Source organism: Cygnus olor, chromosome Z, assembly GCF_009769625.2.
Source record: "Cygnus olor isolate bCygOlo1 chromosome Z, bCygOlo1.pri.v2, whole genome shotgun sequence".
NCBI classification, from domain to species: Eukaryota; Metazoa; Chordata; class Aves; order Anseriformes; family Anatidae; genus Cygnus; species Cygnus olor.
The window spans coordinates 79,785,758-79,810,113 of NC_049198.1; the positions used below are offsets into that span (position 1 = coordinate 79,785,758).

The 24,356-nt window shown below is 35.3% G+C and overlaps 1 protein-coding gene across 1 annotated transcript; it reads left to right on the forward strand.

The window, feature by feature from the left end:
* The first annotated feature begins 12,249 nt into the window (after nt 1-12,249).
* Nucleotides 12,250-23,482, forward strand: SLF1 (SMC5-SMC6 complex localization factor 1). Its single transcript, XM_040540333.1, has 6 exons — nt 12,250-13,372; nt 14,127-14,296; nt 14,796-14,923; nt 16,914-17,006; nt 17,392-17,574; nt 20,545-23,482. The coding sequence occupies exons 1-6, from the start codon at nt 13,274-13,276 to the stop codon at nt 21,027-21,029; spliced, it is 1,158 nt and encodes a 385-aa protein (XP_040396267.1). The 5' UTR covers nt 12,250-13,273; the 3' UTR covers nt 21,030-23,482.
* The last annotated feature ends 874 nt before the right edge of the window (nt 23,483-24,356 follow it).

A 24,356-nucleotide genomic window follows, 5' to 3' on the forward strand; every position in this document is an offset into this window, starting at 1 on the left:
TTCCTATACATGTACAAATACAGGACTCAGTTTATATAGCTGTTTGGCAAGTTTGTCGATGCTTTAGCTTACGAACTCATTCTTTGTAACTTACATCAACAGAAATGAATTCGTCATGCAGTTGGAACAAAAACAGCACTTCTTATTACTGTCATAAAATCTTAAGTAATATTTAAATAGTTTGGTACAACTGTGATTAGAAGTGTGTAAATGTAGATCATGGTAACTATGTATATAGATTTCAAGGGCATTGAATCGCTGTATTGGAATCACCATAATTGGACGTGTAACAATTTTGATTAGGAACATGTCATTGTGCCATTGTAATGGAAAAGAATTTAAATATGAGAAAATATGTAAAATATTTTATCTTTTAGTACGTTTTGGCAGACTATGGATGCCTAGCAGTTGTATATCTGTTACTTTGTTGTGTGTATGTGCATGTTCTTTCTAATAGTAAAAATTCTAGCAAGAAAAATTTTGCACACATTAGTTCAAAATTATCTCCATCATGTCAGACAAGCACTAGATTTGATCAAAAACTGTATTCCTGTCAAGTAACTTTATGAATTGTTTCTGAACTGTTTATAGGGTGGATGTTAAGTCTATGAAATACTGCAAGACTGCCATGTAATTAAAGGGTTTGCAGGAAGTTCTGTTAAAATCAGTAACTGTACAGTAAATCAGTTGAGACAGAAGAATACAGAAAACGTGGTTAAAGGATTTTGTTTGCACTATTTTCATCTACAAAACAAGGCCCCAGTTACAAACATGTTAAGTTTTTGGAGAAACTGTGGCTTTAAAACCAGAAAGTTTGGCTTTAAAATGATAAATGTTGCTGGGGAGCAAGGTATTTACTCGTCAAAATTATCTGAAGTCAAAGCTGCCTTCTTTGCCAATAAATCAGACTATCATTTCCGTCATACAAGTGGATTTTTTGGTGTTTATTTTTCAGGTCTTGCCTTTATTGCAAAACCGTTTGTCATGCAGTCCCAGGTTCAGGAAAAGCAGATGAACAGAGGATAGTTCACAAAACATTATTGAAGTTTTTCTTTGATTTAGTAAAAGCTGAAGTAGAGTTTCTGACAAAAAGGTGGGTTTTATAGGATAACACTTTTATTACTTTTTCACAATTTCACATGCATTTTTGTATCTACAGCAGGTTGTATCCTGATTTTTGTATGTCTGTAATAATATTCTGTTTCACAGAGATGGTATTACTTAACATTTTTTTTTATATTTCTTAGTCCTCAGTTTATTTATTGTAATTGGTATTGTTTTTTCCTAATTGTGCCTTAAGACCACTAACTTTTCACAGCCTTATTATTTCACTATATTACAAGTTTCAGTAGGCATTGAATTTTGCTTGTAAAGCTACATTTTTAGCTTTGCAATGTTTCCATATCTATTCCATAAGTTAGACAAGCAGTATTTTGAACATACTGATTTAAAAAAAAATCAATTAAATGTTACCTTTCACTAGGGAGATAATTATCTTTCCTCAGTTTATGAAATATAAAAAAAAGTCTTGGTTTTGCTCTGGCAGCCTTTATATATTAGCACAGTATTAGAATTCCTTCAGTTTGACTGTAATAGTCATCATTATTTTACTTATTATTCATCAGAAATTGTCTGATCTTTCCATACTTAAAAATTGCCAAACCTTTGTATGTTTTGACAGAAGATAAGGTTTCTGTCTAGTAACTATAGTAATCAAAGTGGCATAAAGATTTAGGTTTTTTCACTTGCTTCTTTTTTTCAGTTTGGTTGAAGAGACCAATTCACAGCACCAGCAAGTAATGCCACAGACGGTTCTTCTGAAAACCTTTTGGTTGGGAAGTGAAACCTCAGTGCTTTTCACCAAACACATAAATATTCTAGCAGATTGGGTCATACTTTCCCATAGAGAATTGAACAGAACAAATGATGTGAGTATGAATTTTATGCTTTAAAATAATGAAGACTGACATATTTTTTAAAAGACTTTTTTTGTTCATTCCTTTGTGAGGAATTATATGTAAGTATCACAGCTGCTTGTTATATCTGCCTTTTGTTGTGAAGCATGCTGGTTTTTGCTCCACTAAAGGAAATGAATTGATCCATAAGATTCTCATATTGATCTGTAGAGAAGAAACGAGTCATGAGTAGCTTGTTGGCTACATTCAGATGTTCATATGCCCTTACCAGCAGGTATTACTGTAGTCATTAGGGACACAAGCTTAACACATCCTGTCAAACAATAAGGTGTAACAAAAGAGATGATTATCTTCTTTTACAGTGATTGTATTCAGGCAGCATTGGAGGGAGAGAGCTAAGAAAACAATTTTTTATTGTTTTCTACAGATAAACATTATTTTATTTTATTAAATGCCCCATTTTCTTCCCAAGTCTTTTACTTTCATTTGGTATCTTCCCTAGATCTTTTCATAAAAATGGAATTGAAGGCAACTTAATTGCTGTTCTGTGACCTGCTGACCAGCACGACATTGACCTGAAAGATACTGAGTGTCCTCTATACCACCTCTTTCTTTTCAGAAGCTAGAGGCCTTGTAAAACATCTTTGACTTCTTGATTCTCACATAAAATACAAACTTACTGCTGTCTCTGCGTTCTCTTTTAAATTATTGTGAAAGCACAGAATAAATAGGTACTTCATTCACTTTTTCATTACAATAACAGAACAACAATAGAAAATCAAGTATTCCAGAGAAAAAAGCACTTTCAATATAATAGCTACTAGTTCTTCATTATGTTAAGAAAGCAGAAAGATTAAACATAATGAGAGTTTCACTCATCTTACCTAGCCAGACCTCCTACCTTTTTTGAGGACTATCAAAGACAGATATTCTGAAACAGTGCTGCCTTTTATCCTTGGTCAAGATATTTAAAAAGTGCCTAAAATTAGGCTTCTATACCCATATTTATATTTAAACAACCTACCTTTTCAAAGGTCCTGAGCACCAAGCAGGCTCACATTCAGTTGATTTCAGTGGCCATTCTGATTCTTTGGAAAATGAGATTGCTTTCATATGTTTCCTGGTGTTGAGTGTGCAGTTTAAGTGTAGACATCTTTTTTTTTTTTTTCCTACTATGCCTTCTTTTGACCAGTTCCTGTACTGTAAGCCATACCTTTATCATAAACTGCTCTTTGCATAAGCAGAATAATCACTTGTGGCAGAGTGTAGTACATGTATGAAAAATAAAGGAAGACTAAAACACAACATAAAAGATAGACCTACCTCTTGTTTAGATTTTATTTTTTCATAGTTTTCATATATGTTTAAATACAATATGAAAATATTGTCCTTTCAGCACAAAGCCAAAATGCCTATTGTGCTTACATTTTGATTTTATGCACTATAATTATTGTGCAATGTCCTTGCAGATTTCTAGCCTAAAAAGCAGTTCCTCTATTCTGTTGCCTGATAATATCTGTAGTGTTGTATGTTCTTTCCTACTGCCTTATCCTTTAGCTTCATATTTTTATAATGCATTTTTTTCCTTTGCATTTTTTGGCAAAAATAATCTCTAAAACAAAATACTGTATTTTTACATACAAAGCTCATCATTATTGCTTTCTGCACTCTCAGTTTTGTTTAGAACTTGAAATAATGATTTTTCTTATATTCAGAGACTCCCTTTAGAATTCCATGACATAGCTGAAAAGGTCAAAGGAGCCAAAAGAGCAGATCCTCCCCAGCTATGCAGACAGAACTGTGTTTTCTTTTCTTCTTCTTTTTTTTTTTTTTTAATTATTCTGGAGATGCATACATAAAAACATATGCCATTAAATAGAGCATATTGGGTGCAATTTTTCCCCCATCTATGTTTAAGGGTATGATTCATTGTTACCAGTTTTGTTTTTTAAAAACTGCTTACTTAAGAGGCAGTACATTCTCAATATACATGTAAGGCCACTCAGAAACCAAAATTAAAGGAATGGCTCAGGCAATCTTTCTATCCATATAGGCAGAGAAAATTAAGTGGTTTTTTTTTTGCACAGTGTAAAGGGGTGACCATGTCTGCCTGCTCACATAAAGGTATGAAATCATGGAAAGACGCAAACATGCCGATTGTGATATAGTAAACTTCCATGCAATTGTTCTGTGAAAATATCTGTTAATAAAAGCAGAGAAATAATTTAATGAAATTCTTTTTGAGGCATATCAAACAGATTCATTTTATAAGCAGTAAAAGTGATTTTTTTTTAATTTCTTTTTTTTTTTAGCTATTCAGAATTTGATGAGAAGCATCTCTTTTTATGTGATTCAAAGAGATTGCAACAATCAGCAATAGAGGAGAGGGAAAGTATCTGTATATATTCCCTGTCATCTAGGTTTTTTTTTTTGCAAAAAATACTTAATACATATATGTAAACATATATAGATATACATGAGTGTGTAAAAAGAGCAAGCCGGAAACAGTTGTAGTATCTGAAGTGAGAACCTCCAGGCTGAAATTCTGCATGAGAGTTGCTGGTTTTCTTGGAGTAAATACTCTGAAGGTGGTTCACTTTTCAGGCCCATTGTAACCTGTATCAGGAACAAAGAAAAATAAAGAATGAAGGGCTACAAAGACTATGGTTACATATGTGGGTGACTGTCATTACATATACAGGTGCATTTACTTTCTTGTGTTGGAATTTATCATAAATGTACTGTAATAAAATTAGTGACAGGAAATCGAATGCCCTCACTCATCACTGTGTTAATCTACTGCAACATCCTGGTGGAATAAAAGTATTCCTGTAGTTTAAAATGCACTGCCAAAGAACACAGACTTTTTTTTCCATCTCTTCATCTCTGGAATCAATATAGAATATATGGCTAAAATCATAGAATCATGGGAATGATTCTATGCGTGTCATACTTCGAAAGTAAATAGGATTGATGCAGAAACTCACAAGGTTCCTTGAAACAGAGCTGTTAAATTAACTTTAAAATTTACAAAGGAACAAACGTATTATTTGTAACACTGAGTAGCCATTCAGTTCGGGCATCTTTTCATGATGATACTGCCTCACTAAGAGAACCAGAACACTTGTCATCTCTGCTGCTGCTTTTTTCATTCTTTCTTTTTTTTTAAGGCTGTAATACACAGCTTGACAAAGGAATGTAAAAGGGATTCATTCCAATTTTTATTTGCATTGTCTTTCATATTTCTAGTGTGCTTTCTTCCATGTTTCAAGTGTCATTACAGTATGGTATAAATTTGTAGAATTGAATGTCTTTCTGTTACTCCCCAAAACTTTCTTGGAAGTATGTTTTAGACAGTTTTCAGAGTACTGTATAAAGTACTCTGAAAACATTATACCTTATAGAAAACATTATACCTTATAGAAGGTATAGAAAGAAGGTACAGAAGGTATATAGAAAACATTATACCTTGTAGAAAAGAACTCTAAAAAGCATCTCTAAAATAACTCTAATTCAAAGTAAGAAAGTTAAAATGAATTTTCCTGTGACTTAAGAGCTTTCCAATGAGAACTTTTATGAGTACTAAAACTTCTGTCACTGGAGGACTGTACTTGACTCCTGAAAGCATTAAATGAAACAGCAATGAAGGAACTGGGTTTGCTACGCTAACAGTCACCCGTTGTCCTTTATATGCTAACAGAGTTAACAGCCTTTGTTCACTTCATTGCTTTTTCTGAGATAGCATTGATTCTCAACTCTAACAACCAGTAAGAGAGTTTTGAAAAAAAATACTTAATTGGATCTTATTTAATTAGCTAAGCATGGTGTAGTGGGTTGACCTCAGCTGGCAGGTAAGCCCCCACTCAGCCACTCACACAGTCCCCCCTTTGCAGGATGGGAGAGAGAATTGGAAGAGCAAGAGCAATAAAACTTGTGAGTAGGGATAAAGACAGTTTAGTAAGTGAAGCAAAGCTGTGCACACAACCAAAGGAATATAAGCTCATTCACTATTTCTCATTGTTAGGCAGATGTTTAGCAGCTTCCTGGAAAGCAGGACTTTGGAACACATAGCGGTTACTTGGCAAGACAAATGCCACAGCTCCAAATGTCCCCCTTCCTCCTTCTTCACCCTCCTCAGCTTTTTTTGTTGAGGACAACATCGTATGGTATGGGCTATTGCTTTGGTCGTCTGGGGTCAGCTGTTCTGGCTGCTTCCCCCCCCCAGGCTCTTGTGCACCCCCAGCAAGTAGGCATCCAGGCTTTCACATTTTCCCAATTAGCACCCCCAGTCTACTTGCAAGTTCAGCAACTTGCAGGTTCCAGCAGTGTTCAGCAACAGGTAACACATTGGTGTGTCATTAACACTGGTTTAGGAACAAATTCAAAGCATAGCACCATACAGGCTTCTGTGAATAAAATGAAAAATCTTTGCCAACCAGACCCACTTTGGCATCATAAGTTATACTGTAGTCCTTTAAGAATCTTTTCAATGTGATTTGAAATACTACATTTTGTAGTAGTACATTATTTGCAGGAATTTTAAAAATACACATTTGCGGGGAAAAGAGAGATACTTGAATAGTTTCTTAATGCACCTACAAAAATCATGTTCTCATTCGCTGATTTATAAAGAAACAAAACTAAGTCAGGTTCAAGTCTGGTTAAAGGTTGAAGAATAAGTGGTAGGGCCAGAATCAATGGTTTCTGAATATTCTCAATTTTCATTGATTGAAGGCTTGTGTTCCAGTGACCAACAGCCACATAATTTATCTAAATGATGGTGACCTCTCATTTAGAAGTATTTTTACATAATGCGAAATTGCCTTTGGTAATAGTATAGGAACTTAAGTCATTTGTATGGGTAAGCTGTTAGTTCATATTCAGGAATAAGAGTTTTCATGTAATGTTCTGAATATTGCTTTTGTATGTGTACAAAAAATCAGCGGGCTCCTGTGAATTTACTTTGTTACTGATTTGCATACAGAGATCACTTAGCTTTGTAAGAATTATGCTTATATTTTAAAAATATTGCTGCTGAAGCTTTTTTATTTTTTTCCCTTTATGTTAGGTTGGTCATTAAAAATCTCAACTAAATTACAGGAAATCTGTAGCTTTAAACCAGCACTACAGTTGTAAAGCTGCAAAAGACTTTTCTTTAGGATTGATTTAGAGGATGTAGTCTCATGAGTTTGAAAGCAGGAGCTATTTATTTGCACAATGATGCTTTGGCATACATGGTAACATTCCCATGTCAGTTGGAAATGCTAGCTTCTTTTTCCTTTTTAATATTGTACACATATGTTTTCATGACTATGTATTTTTCTGTGGTTGAAAATAAAAATATTGTTAATAAGTTAATATTTCAATATTCTTAAAACAGATTATGCTTTAAGTAAATTAGAGCATTATCCCCTCATTTGTAACATTGAACTATTTATTTCATGATGAGAAAGCTCTTGGTTTGTACTGTTATCAGAATGCCAACTAAGCCTGTACCAGTTGGTGTTACCTGGGTTGTGTTTCTCGGAGTGCAGATATACTTAACTAGCAAAGGTAGCTGCAGCTAATGTACCACCAGTCAGATTTACTTTGCAACTGTATATCTGGCTTTGTGGAACATTATTTATACTTGCAGTATTAACACTCATTTCCATTTCCTGTCCTGTCCTGTCTGTGTTGTGTCTCCCATCTTCTCCACGAATTGTCACAGCTGAAGTAATACAACCTTGTGGTTTAGAAACAAGAAAAAACGATGTAAATACTTGTGCTTTACATCTGCATTTACCTCAGTCTACATCTGTACGTCCTTGATCCTGTCACTTACTTCTGTTAAAAATCAGCTTACTCGATGCATTTCTGTAATTTTTTTTTTTTTAACAGCTATTGACAGGATTAAAGTATTCACCCAGTATTTTGCTTTGAGATCCAATGACGAAGAGGTATGCATAACTAAGGAAATTCAAATACATTTGGGATGTTTTGAATTAGTTCTTCAATTTTTATTCCTGAATTCTGAGAAGATACAGAGTAATATATCTTGAAAATATTTAAATATTGGCAGAAAAAAAAAATCATGTTGTTGACCTGCCATACTAGTGTTCCATTTTTTTTTCCATATGAGATCTCACATTTCATCTGAAATAATGTATTAGGATACAGTAAAGCAAGGGGCAAAACAAATCAAGCAGAGCTGAACAGAAAAAAAGGAATTAGGGCAGGAAGCTGTCTCAAAGATCACATTCCTGACAGATTTTGTCTAACCAGATCTTAAAAGCTTTCAGTGACGGAGATTACCTCACCTCCCCACACAATGTTTATTTGTAGTTCTGTTTATTCCTTTTCTTTTGAATGACAAGAAAGTCTGTTAACTGTATGGGCAGTATGTATGTAGGTTTTCTGCAGATGATTTTGTAGTATTTTTATAATAAATCTCATCTGTGTCACAGTCTCTGTTGTTCTCATATATGTCTGTCTGATTTATTGATGAAGCTCAAACTGCTTTGGTCTTTGGTGCTTTCCAGCTCCTGAGGGAATTGTATTAAATTATTTTAAACCAACCCTGAATGTATTTTGTTCTCAAAGGACTATCAGACAAACCACTGATTGTGGTGCACAACTAAAAAAAGAAAAGTTCTGTTTCCTTTAAGTAACTCTTTAAAGTCTCAAGCTTACCAACAAGTACATATTTGATTCAATTTCCCTCTTATCCAAAATTGTGTGTTTCAAAGTATGCATTCTTGTTCACCGGAATGCAGTGTATCAGCAGGTGCTCTAGTGTAACTGTAGTGATTCTCTAGTAGAGCCTTAGGGTAGGCTCTACTTAGACTCTGCTAATTTTGTCAAATTAGCTTCATGTATTCTTACTATGTTGCATGTATTTTTCTAATTTTCACATTCAAAACTGACATACAAATCTGTGAATTTGGTGTGGTCGAACATGTGGTTGAAGGAATGTCGTATTTCAGACTCATGGCACAAAATATTGGAGAAAGGTGTTGTGTAGACAGATCTGACTATCCTTTGCACATACTAACTTGGACACCAGAAACAGCATGCTACCGAACCTATAATGGTGAGGTGAAGTGCTAGTATGGATGAATACATATGTTAATGTAACAGTACCTCCTGGATGACAAGTTGTCTAGCTACACGTCATCTTAATAACTCCTGAAGAAAATATGCTTTGCTTTCTTATCTGTGTATCCTTATTTTTCCTGCAGGTTCAGGGGAGAAAAAGCTAAGGCTAGTGACCTTACTTCCGTTCATTCTAAAAATGCGGCTGCTGGTCTTTTTGGAAGTTTAATAGCAGAAGAAAGTTTCCTGATCCCACATACTGCCTAAGTTTTTTATGTGCAATAGAGTAGCACCTTACGACCTTACCCACCTTTTGGCACACATGTATGTGGTTAATCACACTGGGGGCTTTAGTTTCATGATGGTACCTTTAGGAACTGTGAATCCGAGCAGAGCAAGGAGGCTAAGAGCCCTGTAATTATTAAATAAACACAAGGTTAACTAGCAAAAATGCAATACTTGAAATTTTACAGTTAAACAAAACCTATTTTGAAAATAAATTACTTTGTACTTGTAATCTTTGATCATATTTTGCATGGTGTTCTAGAAAGTATGTTTCCAAATAATTTGTAGTTCTCTAATGCCATATCTCAACTGGTATGGCATTAATGGCATAATTAATTTTATTGACCTGGCTGCAACAGTTTGTTTTTAATCAGAGAGAGAAACACCAGTGAAGAACTGATATGCCTTTTATCTGAAGATGTTCTCTGGTATTATCACTGGTACATTTTCAGTGTGAATTTACTATACAATACAGGTCTATAGATACTTTTTTTTTCTCCTTGTAGGCTTTCAGATGTGAAATAGCTGCTCTATTAAAGGCAATTCTTGGAACTGTAGTGGAGTATTGGATCATCTCAGGTTTACTTATGGACCGAAATGTGTTTTGTCAAATAGCTGATGATTTAGCACAATACGTTGCCATTGCTTGTGACGGTGAGTGTTTGAAATGCTTCTCAGTCTTTTAATCAGATATACCAAAGAAGTCCTAAATTAAAATTCTCAGTTTACATTCAAGTTATGTTTTACCTTCTTTTGCAGCCATGCTGTCTTACGGTGTGATGTGTATGCAGAAAACTGTTTTACTCTGTGTGTGTGCATGTGCATGTGTATGTCTGTTCCAAGCAAAGACCAAATAGAGAGAGCTTTCTTATTAAAATCCTTTTAAATAAATCTCTATAGGTATTAATGCGAAAGCAAGATTAAAGAGTGTGAAGAGGAAATAAAATCTTTGCAGTTCTCTTGTCAGTTTAGGAGGAAGTGTAAGCATATCATAATAAGCCATAACTTCAGAGAGGCAATTCGGGACACCTTTGCTCAGACCAATTTTCAGATGAGACCTTTCACTCAACAGACTTGATCTTATTTGTTAAAGGCATTTCAGCAGTAAGTCCAAAAGCTACCCTGAAATTTTGGTCCTTACAGACATCAGATGGAAACATTGCAATGTCTCATTCCAAATCCTTAGATTTAAAGGAAATTAATGGGGTAGGGTGGGATTAAACTGCTCCTATGAGTATCATATATCTATTGTTCTTCTTCAACTAATATACTAGATAAAGAGAAATGTTATGGCTCGGACCATTGCCATTCAACATCAGCTGTATTATTGGTTGTTTCAGCAATTGAGGATGAGGAACTCAACTGGACCGAAAAAAATAATCTCAAGAAAAGACTGAATATTTTTAATTTCGTATTGAAACTTCATTCCCACCATTTTATTTTTTTTTTGTTATAGAATCATGGGAAAACTACCTCAGCTTTTATACCTCTAAGTATATCCCAGTTTCAGTCATATTCAATCATAATTTTCTGTAGAGAAAGGTGTTGGTTAGACTTCATTTGAAGTGCTGTTGCTTTCTCCCACCTGGACACTTGAGAAGAGCTGTCGTGAACAAACAAACAAACAAAAAAAAAACACACTGAAATCTATGTCTCTAGTCAAATAGTTCGACTCTGGTCTTGGTCTTTCCTATGGAAAGTGAATGATCAGAACCATTATAACCTGCCTCAGATTTAAAAAAACACAACAACAAACAAACCAAAAAAAAAGTTGGAACTTTGTAGTATTTACGTCAGTGGAGCTTTTAGTATCTCCTGCTACCTCTCCAAAGGATTTTCTTTTTATAATAATTTTTATATGCTTCTTCATCCATTCAGACCATTCATAGGAATAACATTCATAGTCTGGTTGTAAAGAATAAAGATTATTTGACTAATTGGTTATCACTGGAGCTCACTTCAGTCCACAGGACTTAAAGTGTGAAAAACCATAACAGAATTTTCCTAAGATTCTGTCAGTCTTGGAGTAGAAGACATCTGTACTTAAATGTTATTCTTGTTTTGATTGTGTCTGTATATCAGTTACTGTGTGAGCATTTCTCAGCAGAGCAGAATACTACCTCAGTACAGTAAAGACCTTGGCAGACCTTGCTTTCCACCTTTTTCAGGTGCTATTTTGATGAAATTCTACTGCTAGAATCAAAATGCAAGTATAACCTTAAGAAAAATCATCCATTCCATCTCCTCTAAAAACAAATACAAAACAACACAAACAAACAAAACCCCAAACAAACAAATAAAAACAATGAGGTAGGCCAGAGCTAAGCCTGAAGACAGGTACATCTGAATAGTATTGGAATTTGCTTAAGGTCACATGTAGAATTTGTAGGTCCCCCCTGCATTACTTAATCAGATTTCTTTGTTTGTGTTACATACATATAACCTAAATTGTGTTTGTATTATGTCACATGAAATTTTAAAGGTGATCACTTGCATAATTTCATCAAATGAATAATTTCATTCTCAAAATCAATCTAGAGCTTATAATTTATAAGGTTGTATTCAGAGCATTTTTTAAAAGTGTTTAATATTGTAAGAAGTGGTGCTTTGCCTTCTAAAGTTTGATGATCATTGTCTAAGAAGCTGGTCTTGTTATCAGATGATGGATAAAATCTTTTTTAATATGACTATTTTAGTAATTCTAATAGAGAATAACTTACAGTAACTGCAATAGTAGAGCTCTTTTTCTTCCCTTTGTTTTTATCCAGATTTTTCAATACATGATTTACAAATGTTCATTTGTACCATACCATCCCTCTGGCTTCAAATGTTTGTGGCAGAAGCAGTTTTTAAAAAACTGTGTTTACAGAGGAATGTAACTATTTCTACAGAACCTCTTTCTCTTCAGAAAATAGTAAGTAACTCTTACACTCTTTAATAGCCTAGGATACTTAAGTATTTAACAAATAATTAGATTCGCGAAAGTCTTGGAAAATATCTTTCTTTTGTGGTGTAAGGTCTTGGTCATTGCATGTATGCTCTTCCACCCGTAGTAACTGTACTGCATTTATATTTCTATCTGCCTGAGAGCAAGGTTCAAAACAATAGTGAAGTTTTTCTTACCAGAGGATTGGTAACACCTCTTCGAGTTAATTAATCTGTTTACATGCAGCTAACGTGGAAACTCAAAAGGAAAGCTTTTTAAAATAATCTTTGATATGAATACTTTTTTGCAATGTTATGTCTGTAATTAAGGAAAATGCAAAATACTGCATGGTTTTCTGTGGATATGTTTTCCTTCAGATTTTTGAAGAGGCAACGGTCTATTATTCTACTGTGTCCAAGCATTTGTTAGATACGAGATTTTATGATTCTGAACCACAGTGTCTTCCTATGAATTTCTCCTCTCAAAAGCTTTCTCCTACTTGCAAACCTTTTCTTGCCTTCAAATCACAAACTGTGATAGCTGATGAGGAAATATATAATGAAATTCTCAAAACCACACTCACTGTCAGGATACACACACATCAGGAAGATCACACAGTAATGACATGACCTAACTTAGAGCCACATTTCAGTAACTTCTATGCTAAAGTCTAACCAGAATATGGAATTCTTAAGTGTTATGACCTAAAGTTGACAGGTAGAGTTAAAGAAAAACAAAGTCAAACTTAATAATTTTTTCCATACATAAGTTTTCTCAAACTTTACAGAAATTTATTGTGAACAGAGATCATTGTTTATTATTACATTGTGTTTAAAGAGAGCTTGAACAAAAGACTGACAGAATTTCAAAAATAAACCAACTAGATCTAATATTTAACGTATGTTGCCAACACATATGTAGCAGCAATCACTATTTTTAGTATTGCCATGACTACTGATCACTCTCTGCAAGAACTTTAAAAAATGTTAGTAGAGCCTGAATAAAAGTTCATGGGTTTCTATGGCTTTCCTTAGCATTCTTTCTTTCTTGTTCCATACAATAAATACTGACCATGTTCCAATTTTGCTTGCTCTTCTCATACAGCATTTATCAGCTAGGCTTTCCTATGGGTTCAAGTAGTGCTCTCCGACTCTCTGCAAGTAACTGTACAGTGAGTCCCTTCATTGCACGCTGCTTGCATAATCTTCAGCGATGTGTTTACATACTCAAAGCCTTCTTTAATATTCTTTGATCAGATATAATGACTGTAATCATTCAGTGAGTCCCCTCACTGGACTATGCTTTTGCCAAACTGCAAAATCTCGCATGACTTTTTGAAAAGAGGGTCAGATGTGGGTTGGAAGCTCTGTATTGCCAGAAACGAGCCAAAATACCTACAATGCTATCCCAACAATGAAAGAACACTTAAGAGCTAACTGACTAGCTTATTGCTTTCACAATGTCCAAAGGCTTATTCCAACCTTTAGCTTAGAAGGGATGAAAGAGGGGAGTATTTCTTTGCTAAGTTGCTCCCTGAGCTGGGGGAAGAAAGCTTGTAAATACTTCCATTAAGTAAATGAGAATCAATTAGCTTTTCTTAGTCCACTTATATCCAGTTAAAGAGATGAAAATGTTCTCAGCTACAGAAAAAAAAAAAATCCCACCTCCTGGCTCAGACATATCTCACTCACCTCTGAGGCTAGCATATGAGTTGTTGTGAATTACAACAATATTAAAATAAAGATCGCAGAGCTGACTTTAAACAACGTATATATGCAAACATCACTTAGGCACCATATTTTAAAAAACTGAGATGCAGTACCCTGTGGGTGGTGAGTGACTGCTTGTACATGAAGTGCAAGAACAGAAAAAAGACTTTTAATTTACTTTACACAAACTCACTGAAAATGTTACTTTTGCAACAGGTCTGTTCCTATTTGCCTGCCTTGAGAGAGTTAGGGATGTGTGAGACAAGAAAGATACATAAAGCAAAGAAAAAGAAAACAGGGCATTGGCCATGCCCTGAGTCTCAAAGGGCATTACAGATACTAAATGGTGATAAGCAGAACCAAGTCAAAGTGCTGCCTGATCTACCGTAAGTAATACCTATAACATCACCAGTTTTATTCTGCTTTGGGGGACAGCTTCTGACCTGACACATTTCTTGAACTTTATATGACCTGTTTTGTTGTCTACAAATTACTACAACTGACAGAAGTCTCCATTTTAAACCTGTAACACCTCTGGTGTGGGGTTCCCCTTTTCTCCCCATCCTCCTTCTCTGCATACATGCAGACTGATGTAGTAATATTTTCCCAATATTAAAAATAAAGGATACATAGAGAAGTTGAACAATTCACAGAATTACCTTTTAAAAAAGTTTAATTGTGGGTAATTTAATTTTATTGCTGTTTTAAATACAGTTATAATTAAATGACATATAAATTATATAGTTAAGACATTTTAGAAATAACTCTGAAATTCGTAGATCTAAGTACGATACCTATACACATTTTAAAGTTGTTAAGTACATACACTCTATTCAAAAAAATAAAAGAGTGATTTTAGATGTGTCTCCTTTGCTCTCTTTTCAGTGACTTAGTATTTAGTAAGTGCTGTACAAGGATGCGTAGAGCAAGGCAGAAAGTTGGGGCTTCAGACACCAAAGAGAATTGCTACATTTTAGCTGAAGAAGCGCATTTTTACAGGAGAAATGTTAAAGGTATTCTATGTATCTAATTTATGTTAAGAACTTTATATGGTTAGAATTGGCAGTTTCAGGTTTAAAAATCTTGACCTTATGAATGCTCAACTAAAATGATGGCTTATGCCCAAGAATTATTTTCTTATGGTTCACATTTCTTTTTATCAATTTCTGTTTGAGAGGAGGAATTGTATATATGGTGGAATAAAGCTGCCTTCTTCATTCCCCTCCCCCTCCCAGATATTAAATACAGTGTACAGCTTGTGTGAGCTCATTCCAGGCTTGCCCGCCTTACTTTGCTAATCCACCTCAACCTGTGCTTGGTAGGATCAACGTCTTCTGATTTGAAAGTATAATTCAGTCTTCATCTCTTTCAGTCCTAGACATTTTGTGAACAAAGACTGAGGAGTATGCTATGTTACATAGCTGTGTTAAGCATATGGACTGTTTTCTTCCAGGCATTCAGCCCAGACTATGAAAGGCATTTGGCTTTTGTCTTAGCTATACTGGAACCCAAGTACCTAAGGAATAAAACAGCACTGCAGTAATTCATTCAGTTCCTACTTATTACACAAATGCAATAAATTGTACTTTACATGAGGCTTTACCTCAACAGAATTACTCACTGGAACTACTTTTTATTATCTTCATCATCAGAAATTTACCTATATCACTTAAAACACAACTATTAATCATGACACCCAAGGGAAGGCTTAGGAAAAACTAGCAAATAGAACCTAGGATTGTTCAAAAAATTATAATCAGAATTGTATCACAAACACTGAAGGACAAAGAAGAAAAAAACTCACCCTCTTTTGGGATTTAAGAGAGCTTCAGTAACAGAGCCAGACCATGCATTTTTAAAATTGGTTCACTTTCTCTTTATTGCTTTTGCAAGTAAAATTGATGTGAATTATTACATGCTGACTTCTACAAAGAAAAGTGAGCTGAAGGACTACAGGAAAAAATGCTTTTTTTTTCTATTCTTTCCCTGCCAAAATTGTAAGTAGTATCTACTGTTGAAAGAATGAGTATGGAGCTGACAGATTTACATAGTGAAGGTATTAATATAACAAAATACGCTGTGTTAATCTTATCGCAAACGCTGAAGAGATTTAGCCAGAGATATTCTTCATTTCTAAGATGTTTGTTGCATCATCTTTCACCTGGCATCAAGATTTTTCTCTGGCTCTTGTTCAAACCTAATCATTTACTTGAAAGCAAAACAGTGTTCAGAATGGGTCTGAAGTTTTTATCATGCAGAGACTAATGGTGTCTTTACATATAAGCAGCAGTTCTCAGTTGCTTGCTGTTCAATTTTTCACACTTCAGTTTTACATGATACCAAGGCTTGGTATTTTTTTTTCAGAGGATTTTCTTTTTTGTTATTATTATTATTATTATTACTATTATTATTAGGACCCCTTCATGTATTTCTCCCTCTTTTCCCCCTTCCCTTGCTACTGTAGCCAAGTCAGACAGCCTATTGAGAAACAGCAAACCATCTGTTAACGGATTTGAAGTTCTGAATTATACTTGAGTGTGTAGAGGCACTCGTGCTTAGCCAGAAACATTCATTTGAATTAAGCTATAAATGCTGTGTAAAAAGAACCATACATTTTAACGTAGGTTCATGAATAAATTTAAGGGAGGGCAACTGCACTCTAAAGTTTTATTGCTTCAAAACCCAGTATTTTTGGTGTTCTGTGATCACTTGGTGCTTTTATAGTGTGATTGAAGCTTTAAACCTTGAACTGGGGGGAGATAATTCCTGTGTTAAACCATTTGCAATACAATTTCATTGCTGGATCTCTGGTGGAACAGAAGCGCTGTGGGTTTTTTTTTTTTTGAATTTTCTTAAAAGATGGTTAAACAGGATAAAGGAAAATCTTACTCATTATTGAATTTTCTGGCGTATAGCCAGGTCTCCTAGTTCCAGGCACTTTGATTATTTTCTTTAGTTGCTATCTTGCCTAGTCTAGTGTAATCTATTAATTTTTTATGGTAGGAGAGACAGCCCTGCATGAAGCTTGCATAAGAAACAAAGTGGAGAGATTGATTCAGCTTCTCTCTTCCCCTGGAATAGACATTAATGTTAAAGGTAAGTTATTCATTTTCTCTACAGAACTAAGAAATTAAGCCAGATAAGGAACTGTTAAACATCCTTTTGGTAATGAAGTTTATATTTATGCTATGAAAACTGCCTTTACTATTCTAACTAACAAAATCAGGACTTCATAGCAAACATTGCTGAAAGGTTATTTTAAATGAAATGTGCTTTAACATCACATTTTGTATCAATTTTTAAAAATGCGATTTTTTTATCAGATGTTTTTCAATAGAAGTTCTTATTTTGAAATCACAAGTTGCCACTGTCACCATAATGAATGCTAAAAAGTCAACTGTTTTGCTGTCTAATGAATTACGTTATTAGCATTTTAGTACTACTTCTGCTGTTTTAAAACTTCCCTTGATTTATAATTCAGACTATGCTGGCTGGACGCCTTTGCATGAAGCCTGTAACCATGGCAGCACAGTGTGTGTCCATGAAATTTTGCAACGTTGTCCAGAGGTAGACCTGCTCAGTCAAGTGGACGGGGTGACTCCTTTGCATGATGCACTGTCAAATGGACATGTAGAAATTGGCAAGCTGCTACTTCAGCATGGGGGTGAGTGCATATATATGCTAAACTGGTTTAGGGAAATTATCCTGTTCTGAGTCCATATGAAGTTTGTGGTGCTTTTATTAATGGTTGCATAAAATAAAATTTTATTATAAAATATTTACTTTAAAACATTTTTAAAACAAGCTGTTTTGGTCACAATAAAAATATTACTGTTCTCACACTTATCTTGATCAGCTGAATATGAAATTAGCCAGGATTTTCACTTTTGTTTCCAATATGATAATGTTTTTATTCTGCATTTTACACCATATGCATTGTAACTATATCCTCCAAACTAATTAACAAAGATAAAGATTACCTATTCACCAAGTAAAGCTAAGGGTTTTCTTTTGTTTTGATCTATTTTTACTGTAATGCAAAAATAGATCAGTAAATCTCTATATAATCATGTATTTCAATTTAAATTTGTTCAGCATTTATGAAAATTAATGTGATGGTCTTTGAAGAACACAATTAGCTTGGTAATTAGTTTAAGAAAGGAATCTATATTGTAATTGTGATAACTGCTGTTTAGGGATAATAGTGGGAGGGGCGCCTTAGTTTCTAAAAAAAGATACATTGCCCCTTAGGCAGACACATGATAAATGTTTTGAACAATATGTTTTTTAAGTGACAGGGAACTTGTATCTTGTGTTGAAATACCCCGTATCAACATAATTAACTTAACATGCTTTTTAAAACAAAACAACAGCAAAGAATGATCCTGGATATCAACTCTTCTTTCTTTTAATTTATTTACTAAAATGGGTATTTGCGATAACCTTACTCTTGACCTACAGTGTCAATTTAATCTCTGTGTTATATGCTGAGTCCAGATTTTTTCAATAAAAATCATTCTGCTTGTAGCCTCAAGGTAAAAGAATGCACTGTATTTAGATGGCCTATTACTTAATTAAGCTAGAGAAACAAAAATTTTATTTCGTTCTTGGCATAAGACCCTGTGTATTTACAGTCTTCTCCTGCCCCCTAAAGGCTGTCTCTGTCTGTTGTACAAGCACTGGCTCATGATCTATACATTTCATTCCTTTGCAGTTTCACCTCTCTGTGTTTGCTGAGCTTCAGTTCTTGGGCTCCCAGGTGTTTTATATATCTACTGAACCACACATCTGACATGCCAAGCCAATACCTGGGCTCACCTCCATCGGTCTAAGTGATGCAATAGCCAATAATGTAGTAAGCCCAGCTCCTCAATTGGAAATGGCATTGCACTGATAGATGTGCATTTTTCCTCGGCTATTGTGAAGAATAGGTAGTGGATGATCCTGTTGTCCTACGGGAAGAGCTCTACTTGCACTTGCATTCATCAAAGTTTTCTGGCAACTGTAAGGCTGCATGTGCCCTTATCTTTGCCTTTGTCACACTCCGGGTTTTGGCCTGTCAAGTAGCTGACAAGACTATGGTAGAAAATGTGTTACCCATTCAGTCTGGATTTACTCTGCTCAATAACTTAGAGTACAGCTCTGCAATAACTTCTTCCCTTTCTGCAAAAAGGTCCTCAGCTTGCAGAACTTAATTATTTTACGTAGTCAGTGAGGGAGTAAAACAATATAGCTTCAATCACAGGGAAGTTAGAAGCTCTAATAATGGTAAAGTCATGAAATGAGTAATCTTTTGTAATTAAAATATATTTCTGAAAACATACTAAAGTTATGAAATTGCATCATTTCTTTTGCATAGTAACCCAAATTTACAAGTGAAGATTTATGTTGTTCTCACCTTTGAAAAACACCACCTGTAGTGTTTCATCCTTCTTCATTTTTTTCTTACTGGTGTGGCCTTTCTTAAACTTATCAGGACATCTGTAAACTGTTTAAATATTAATAGCTCCATTGTACTAATAAACAGGAAATATTGAAAGAATGTAGTATGAAAAGAAATATTATTTTCTTATTCTCTGAATAAGAAAACCATGTCCCACTTAATTACTTTAAATCCAATTATTATACTAATTGTTTTTTGCAGCGATCTGCTAAGACTAAATTTTCTAGCTCATTTGAGGAAGACTAGGATTCCTACCTCAGTAGTTTATCTTGATGCATAGCTTAGGACAAGGTTAGCCACACCATCCAAAAAGGTAAAATAAAGACCGTCATAATAAATTGCCTTTAATTTTGAGACAGTTTCAGTAAATAACCCAGCCTGTAAATTTCTTAGTGAAATTGTACATCGGTAATAACACTAATTTTTTACATATTACATATATTGCTACTTGAAATTTTAGGGTAAGGTACATTTGAATTTCTTTCACGTTTCTGTATAATAATCCTTCACTTTCAACATAGCAAAACCAGGAAGAAAATTAAAACTGTGTCATAAAGAAACTGTTACAAATGTTCTCTCTGCATGTTCTCAATTGTGTTCAGAATCACAGAATCATCTAGGTTGGAAGAGACCTCCAAGATCATCTAGTCCAACCTCTGACCTAACACTAACAAGTCCTCCACTAAACCATATCACTAAGCTCTACATCTAAACGTCTTTTAAAGACCTCCAGGGATGGTGACTCAACCACTTCCCTGGGCAGCCCATTCCAATGCCTAACAACCCTTTCAGTAAAGAAGTTCTTCCTAACATCCAACCTAAACCTCCCCTGGCGCAACTTTAGTCCATTCCCCCTCGTCCTGCCACCAGGCCCGTGGGAGAATAGACCAACCCCCACCTCTCTACAGCCTCCTTTAAGGTACATGTAGAGTGCGATAAGGTTGCCCCTGAGCCTCCTCTTCTCTAGGCTGAACAATCCCAGCTCCCTCAGCCGCTCCTCGTAAGACTTGTTCTCCAGACCCCTCACCAGCTTCGTTGCCCTTCTCTGGTTGCAAATGTCTAGCTCATCAGTTGTACCAACATAATAAAAATGAGTTTAAACAGACTCCTAGTTTCTGGCAAAAAAAAAAATCTTGATCAGCTGCCAGCTGGAACATGCCAATATTATTAATGTTTGTATTTTTCTTGCAGGACCAGTCCTTCTACAGCAGAGGGACTCCAATGGAAAATTGCCACTGGATTATGTTCAGTCCCTACCAGTAAAACAAGAACTTTTGAACGTTGTTCATCCAGAAGAGAAAATTGAAAGATTCTATGAACGCACTGAACAAGATTACAGCAGTCAGCAAAGAGAACTGTGGTTGATTTTATTTAACAAGATGCTGCTAAATTTTTGTTCAGTTTATAATCTGTTTTCACCCTTTACTTCAACTCTCAGAGAGGTAGCTTGTTCAAGCAGACTTCCAGTAAGGGCTCATGATTACTATAAGATGCAAAGTACATTTTCTGCAGATTGGTTAGTAGATATGTACTTTAGAGAGCTAGAAACTTTAAAAAAGCTACCACAGTTTCTTCAAGAGATATCTACAAACATATTTCTTTTTCCAGGAGAACAGATGAAGGCTTTATTAGCAACTCTGGAAACTATGGTAGAGGCAAATCTGCTCTTTACTTAAATCCTTTTAACTGGTAGCTTCCAAAACCAGTTACCATTAGTTAAATCTTGATGGCTGTCCATTGATAGTTGGCTAACAGTTTTTCTGGCAACTAAGAAGTACAAATTTCACAGCCCTACATGTTTTTATCACCCATGACATCAATACTTTCCTCTAGTCGAACCTGGAAATCAGATGTATTCATTCAGTGCATTTTTTTTCAGGCAAAATTTATCTAGCATTGCCTTCTAGTTGTCAGACAGCTCTGGATGCCTGTGACCACCTCAGGAAGGTGCTGTATCATTTGCACTGAGTAAAACTTTGCTTTTTCTGGCCTGGTAATCTTTATCAGCAGTCTCATGCCATAGCTCACTTTGGTTTCCAAAGGTAGAGCCTCTGCTGTTAAAGTGAGTTGGATACTACAACAAACAGTTTTTCCTTTTTAAAAGTGTGTACCTACGTATTTTCTTGTCTTTTAATAAAACTGATATTCTACCTGTAAGTAAAGAAGAACATAGGGAAAAAGAAATTTATTCTCTCCATTTTTATCTTGCTTATCTTTGTCTTGTAAAAATTGAAATTACATTTTGGAAATTACATCTTGCAAAATTAAAAACGTAAGGTAGGTATACCTTCTGATTTCAGAATTGGTATACTGTCATTTCCCTAGTTTTTGCTAGTTTGTTAGAAAATGTCACACAAAGATGCACCATGGTACTCATGGTCATATTAGTTTGTGCAGTGACTATGCCAAGGAGACTGGCTGAGGTACTCAGGCTTTATACAGGACTCCAGTTGGTATCACTGACTGGAGCTGTAAAACCATCAGGACATCCTTCTGCTTCCCAGGCCAGTGGTGCTGTGGAAGGCCAAATGCACCTTCAGCGTAACTTATGGTATCACTGGCTCTGCGCTAACTCAGGCTGGTTCGCAGGGGTTTGATAAATCCAGTACGCTGATAATGCATAATATGGTCTTGGTAACATGCCTGGGATTCCCTCCACTAAAGAGGCTGGTGGAAGTAAGTAGTGGTACAAATCTAGCTATGTTGGCAGGGGAATTTACTAAGGATTAGACAAGGCAGTTTAAGTATGTACTGGGCATCAGATTCTGACACTAAGCATGGATCTCCTTAAAAATTACAGCCCATTTAATATGAGAATTTTGTTCTCCATTCTATGAATACATGCGAACTACACATGATAAATCCTCTAAACTAATCCTCTAACCTAATTTGGGATTGCGTGCTACATATTCTATCAGATGGTCCTTTTAATTAATAAAGAAAAAGAGAAAATCCTGTGCTGTTCTTTAAAGGTATCGAAGCTCCTGCAGCAGCTGAACTGTATAATTGTGCTGCTTGAGGTTGGGGATCTCAAAGAGATGCATATTTTGGAGAACTCTTTCTGCACATTTATATAGGAATGACCATTCTTCTTGACATGCATCTTGGTAGAGATTGAGTAACAAAATGGTTTAAGACTAGGCCTGAGAAGATACGCTTCCAAAGGAAGTTTCTCTCTTCCCCTTTCCAGGGAAGAGAAGGAAATGCTGCCTTAGAATGAGGACAACTGATCCTTTTTTTTTTTCTTTTTTTTTTTTTTCTAATGGATTCAGTAAAAGATCAAAAATAATTCAAAATCTTAGCCTTCAAAAGGAAGGTACTAATTAGCAACGTTTCCAATTCTTCTGTAGTAGCAATTTATAATATTAAAAAAAGGAACCTTAAAAGAAAGGGTGTGGATAATAGCTGCTTCTGAAATTGATGTTGCTTGACTAGAGGGAATAAGTTACATTGATGCAGCTGGCTTGCAGCACATTAAAACTTCCATTTAGCCTTTCTGCAGCTGAGATATATGATCTCACAGCAATTAATCTACTGAAGATGCTCAGACTGGGTTGGTCTTGGAACCAGATCTTCATTACAAATGTTCAGTGTTTATTAATGACTGATTATTATTTTCATATATACATGCAGAACAGCCTACCCTAATAGAATAAAGGGTCAGCTCATATTGGATTTGTTTCTGTTTGTGCCCTTTTGATTTTTCTCCAGTAAAAGTAAAAAAGCAACACCCAAAAAGCCTTTGTTTGTGTAAGATGAACTAACAACAAACTTCAGTATTCCCTGTTGCAGGGCGTGATGAAAGAAATGCTATGCAATTACTTTGTAAGGAATGCAAAATATGTCAGCAATATTAAAGTTTTCTTTAATTATGAATTCGGTAGGTAATCGGGAACTTAAAATAATTGCGACTCAGAAAACCATGGGAAAAGAATTCTGATGTATCTGAAAAAGCAAATGTTTCAGAATATTCATACCTATTCCTAATATAGTACATTAATGACAGAAATGAAAGCAAGAAAAGCTTTGTTTTGGTCTGATAGAGGGATTCTCTGCTTAATCCAAGTTATTCTGTACAGTTATTTGCTATTATGTCGTGTAGTTGGGAAAAATAAAAAATAAAAAAACACATCTGTCATTTATAAGTCCTTCTTACCTATTTGAACTAGTTTGAGTCCTCTCTCCAACATATTGTAGAAATGTTCTCAATGATTATTAACATTACAAAATGAAACATCCAGAAGTTAGCAAATGTAGGTATGTAGGATATTTCTGCTTTTTAAAATCCTGATCGGTATGCAGGGTATTTCCCACTTCCCAGTTTAGTTACAAGAACAAACAATACCAGCCAACACGTCCCGCTTCCCATCTTCTCTGCGTGCCCATGTTTCACAAGCCAAAGCACTTCACAAGTGCTTACATCTTCATCCTGAACCAACCCAGGCCTTTAGCAAGTTCTTCAGTTTTCTCCACCTTCAGCATGCCATTGGAAAATGTCACTTTTACACGTACATGCACCAAGTGCTGCCCTGATGAGCAAACAGTGGTCGGTGGCAGCACAATACTTGGTAGGAGGAAAAGAGAAGGTAAAGCACACTGCGATGTGCAGTCAGGAGTTGTAATGGAATGCAAAGTTGATGCTCAAGCCTAAAAAGCAGCCAAAAAGAAGTTACATGAAGCCAAACTTCAGTTGTGTATTTTCTCTGACACGTATCCTTTGTTTCACAACCCTGCCATTGCTGGACATGAAGCACAACAATTTGTGTGCAGCCTGTTGGTACCTGTAAAGACACTTTTCCTGGGTGTTTATTGATTTCGGAATGGTAACACTTAGCAAATAAATTACTAAAGGCAGCATACTAAGCACTGGCTCGGACTTTTGCTGTTGTTTTGTTGTTTTATGAGCAAGGCTTAGCTCACACAGTTTAAGTATAGCTGTGGCTTCGATAACTATTGAAAGTTTGTTATTGGAAGGTGTTATTGAAAGCTCAGTGCCAGGGCTC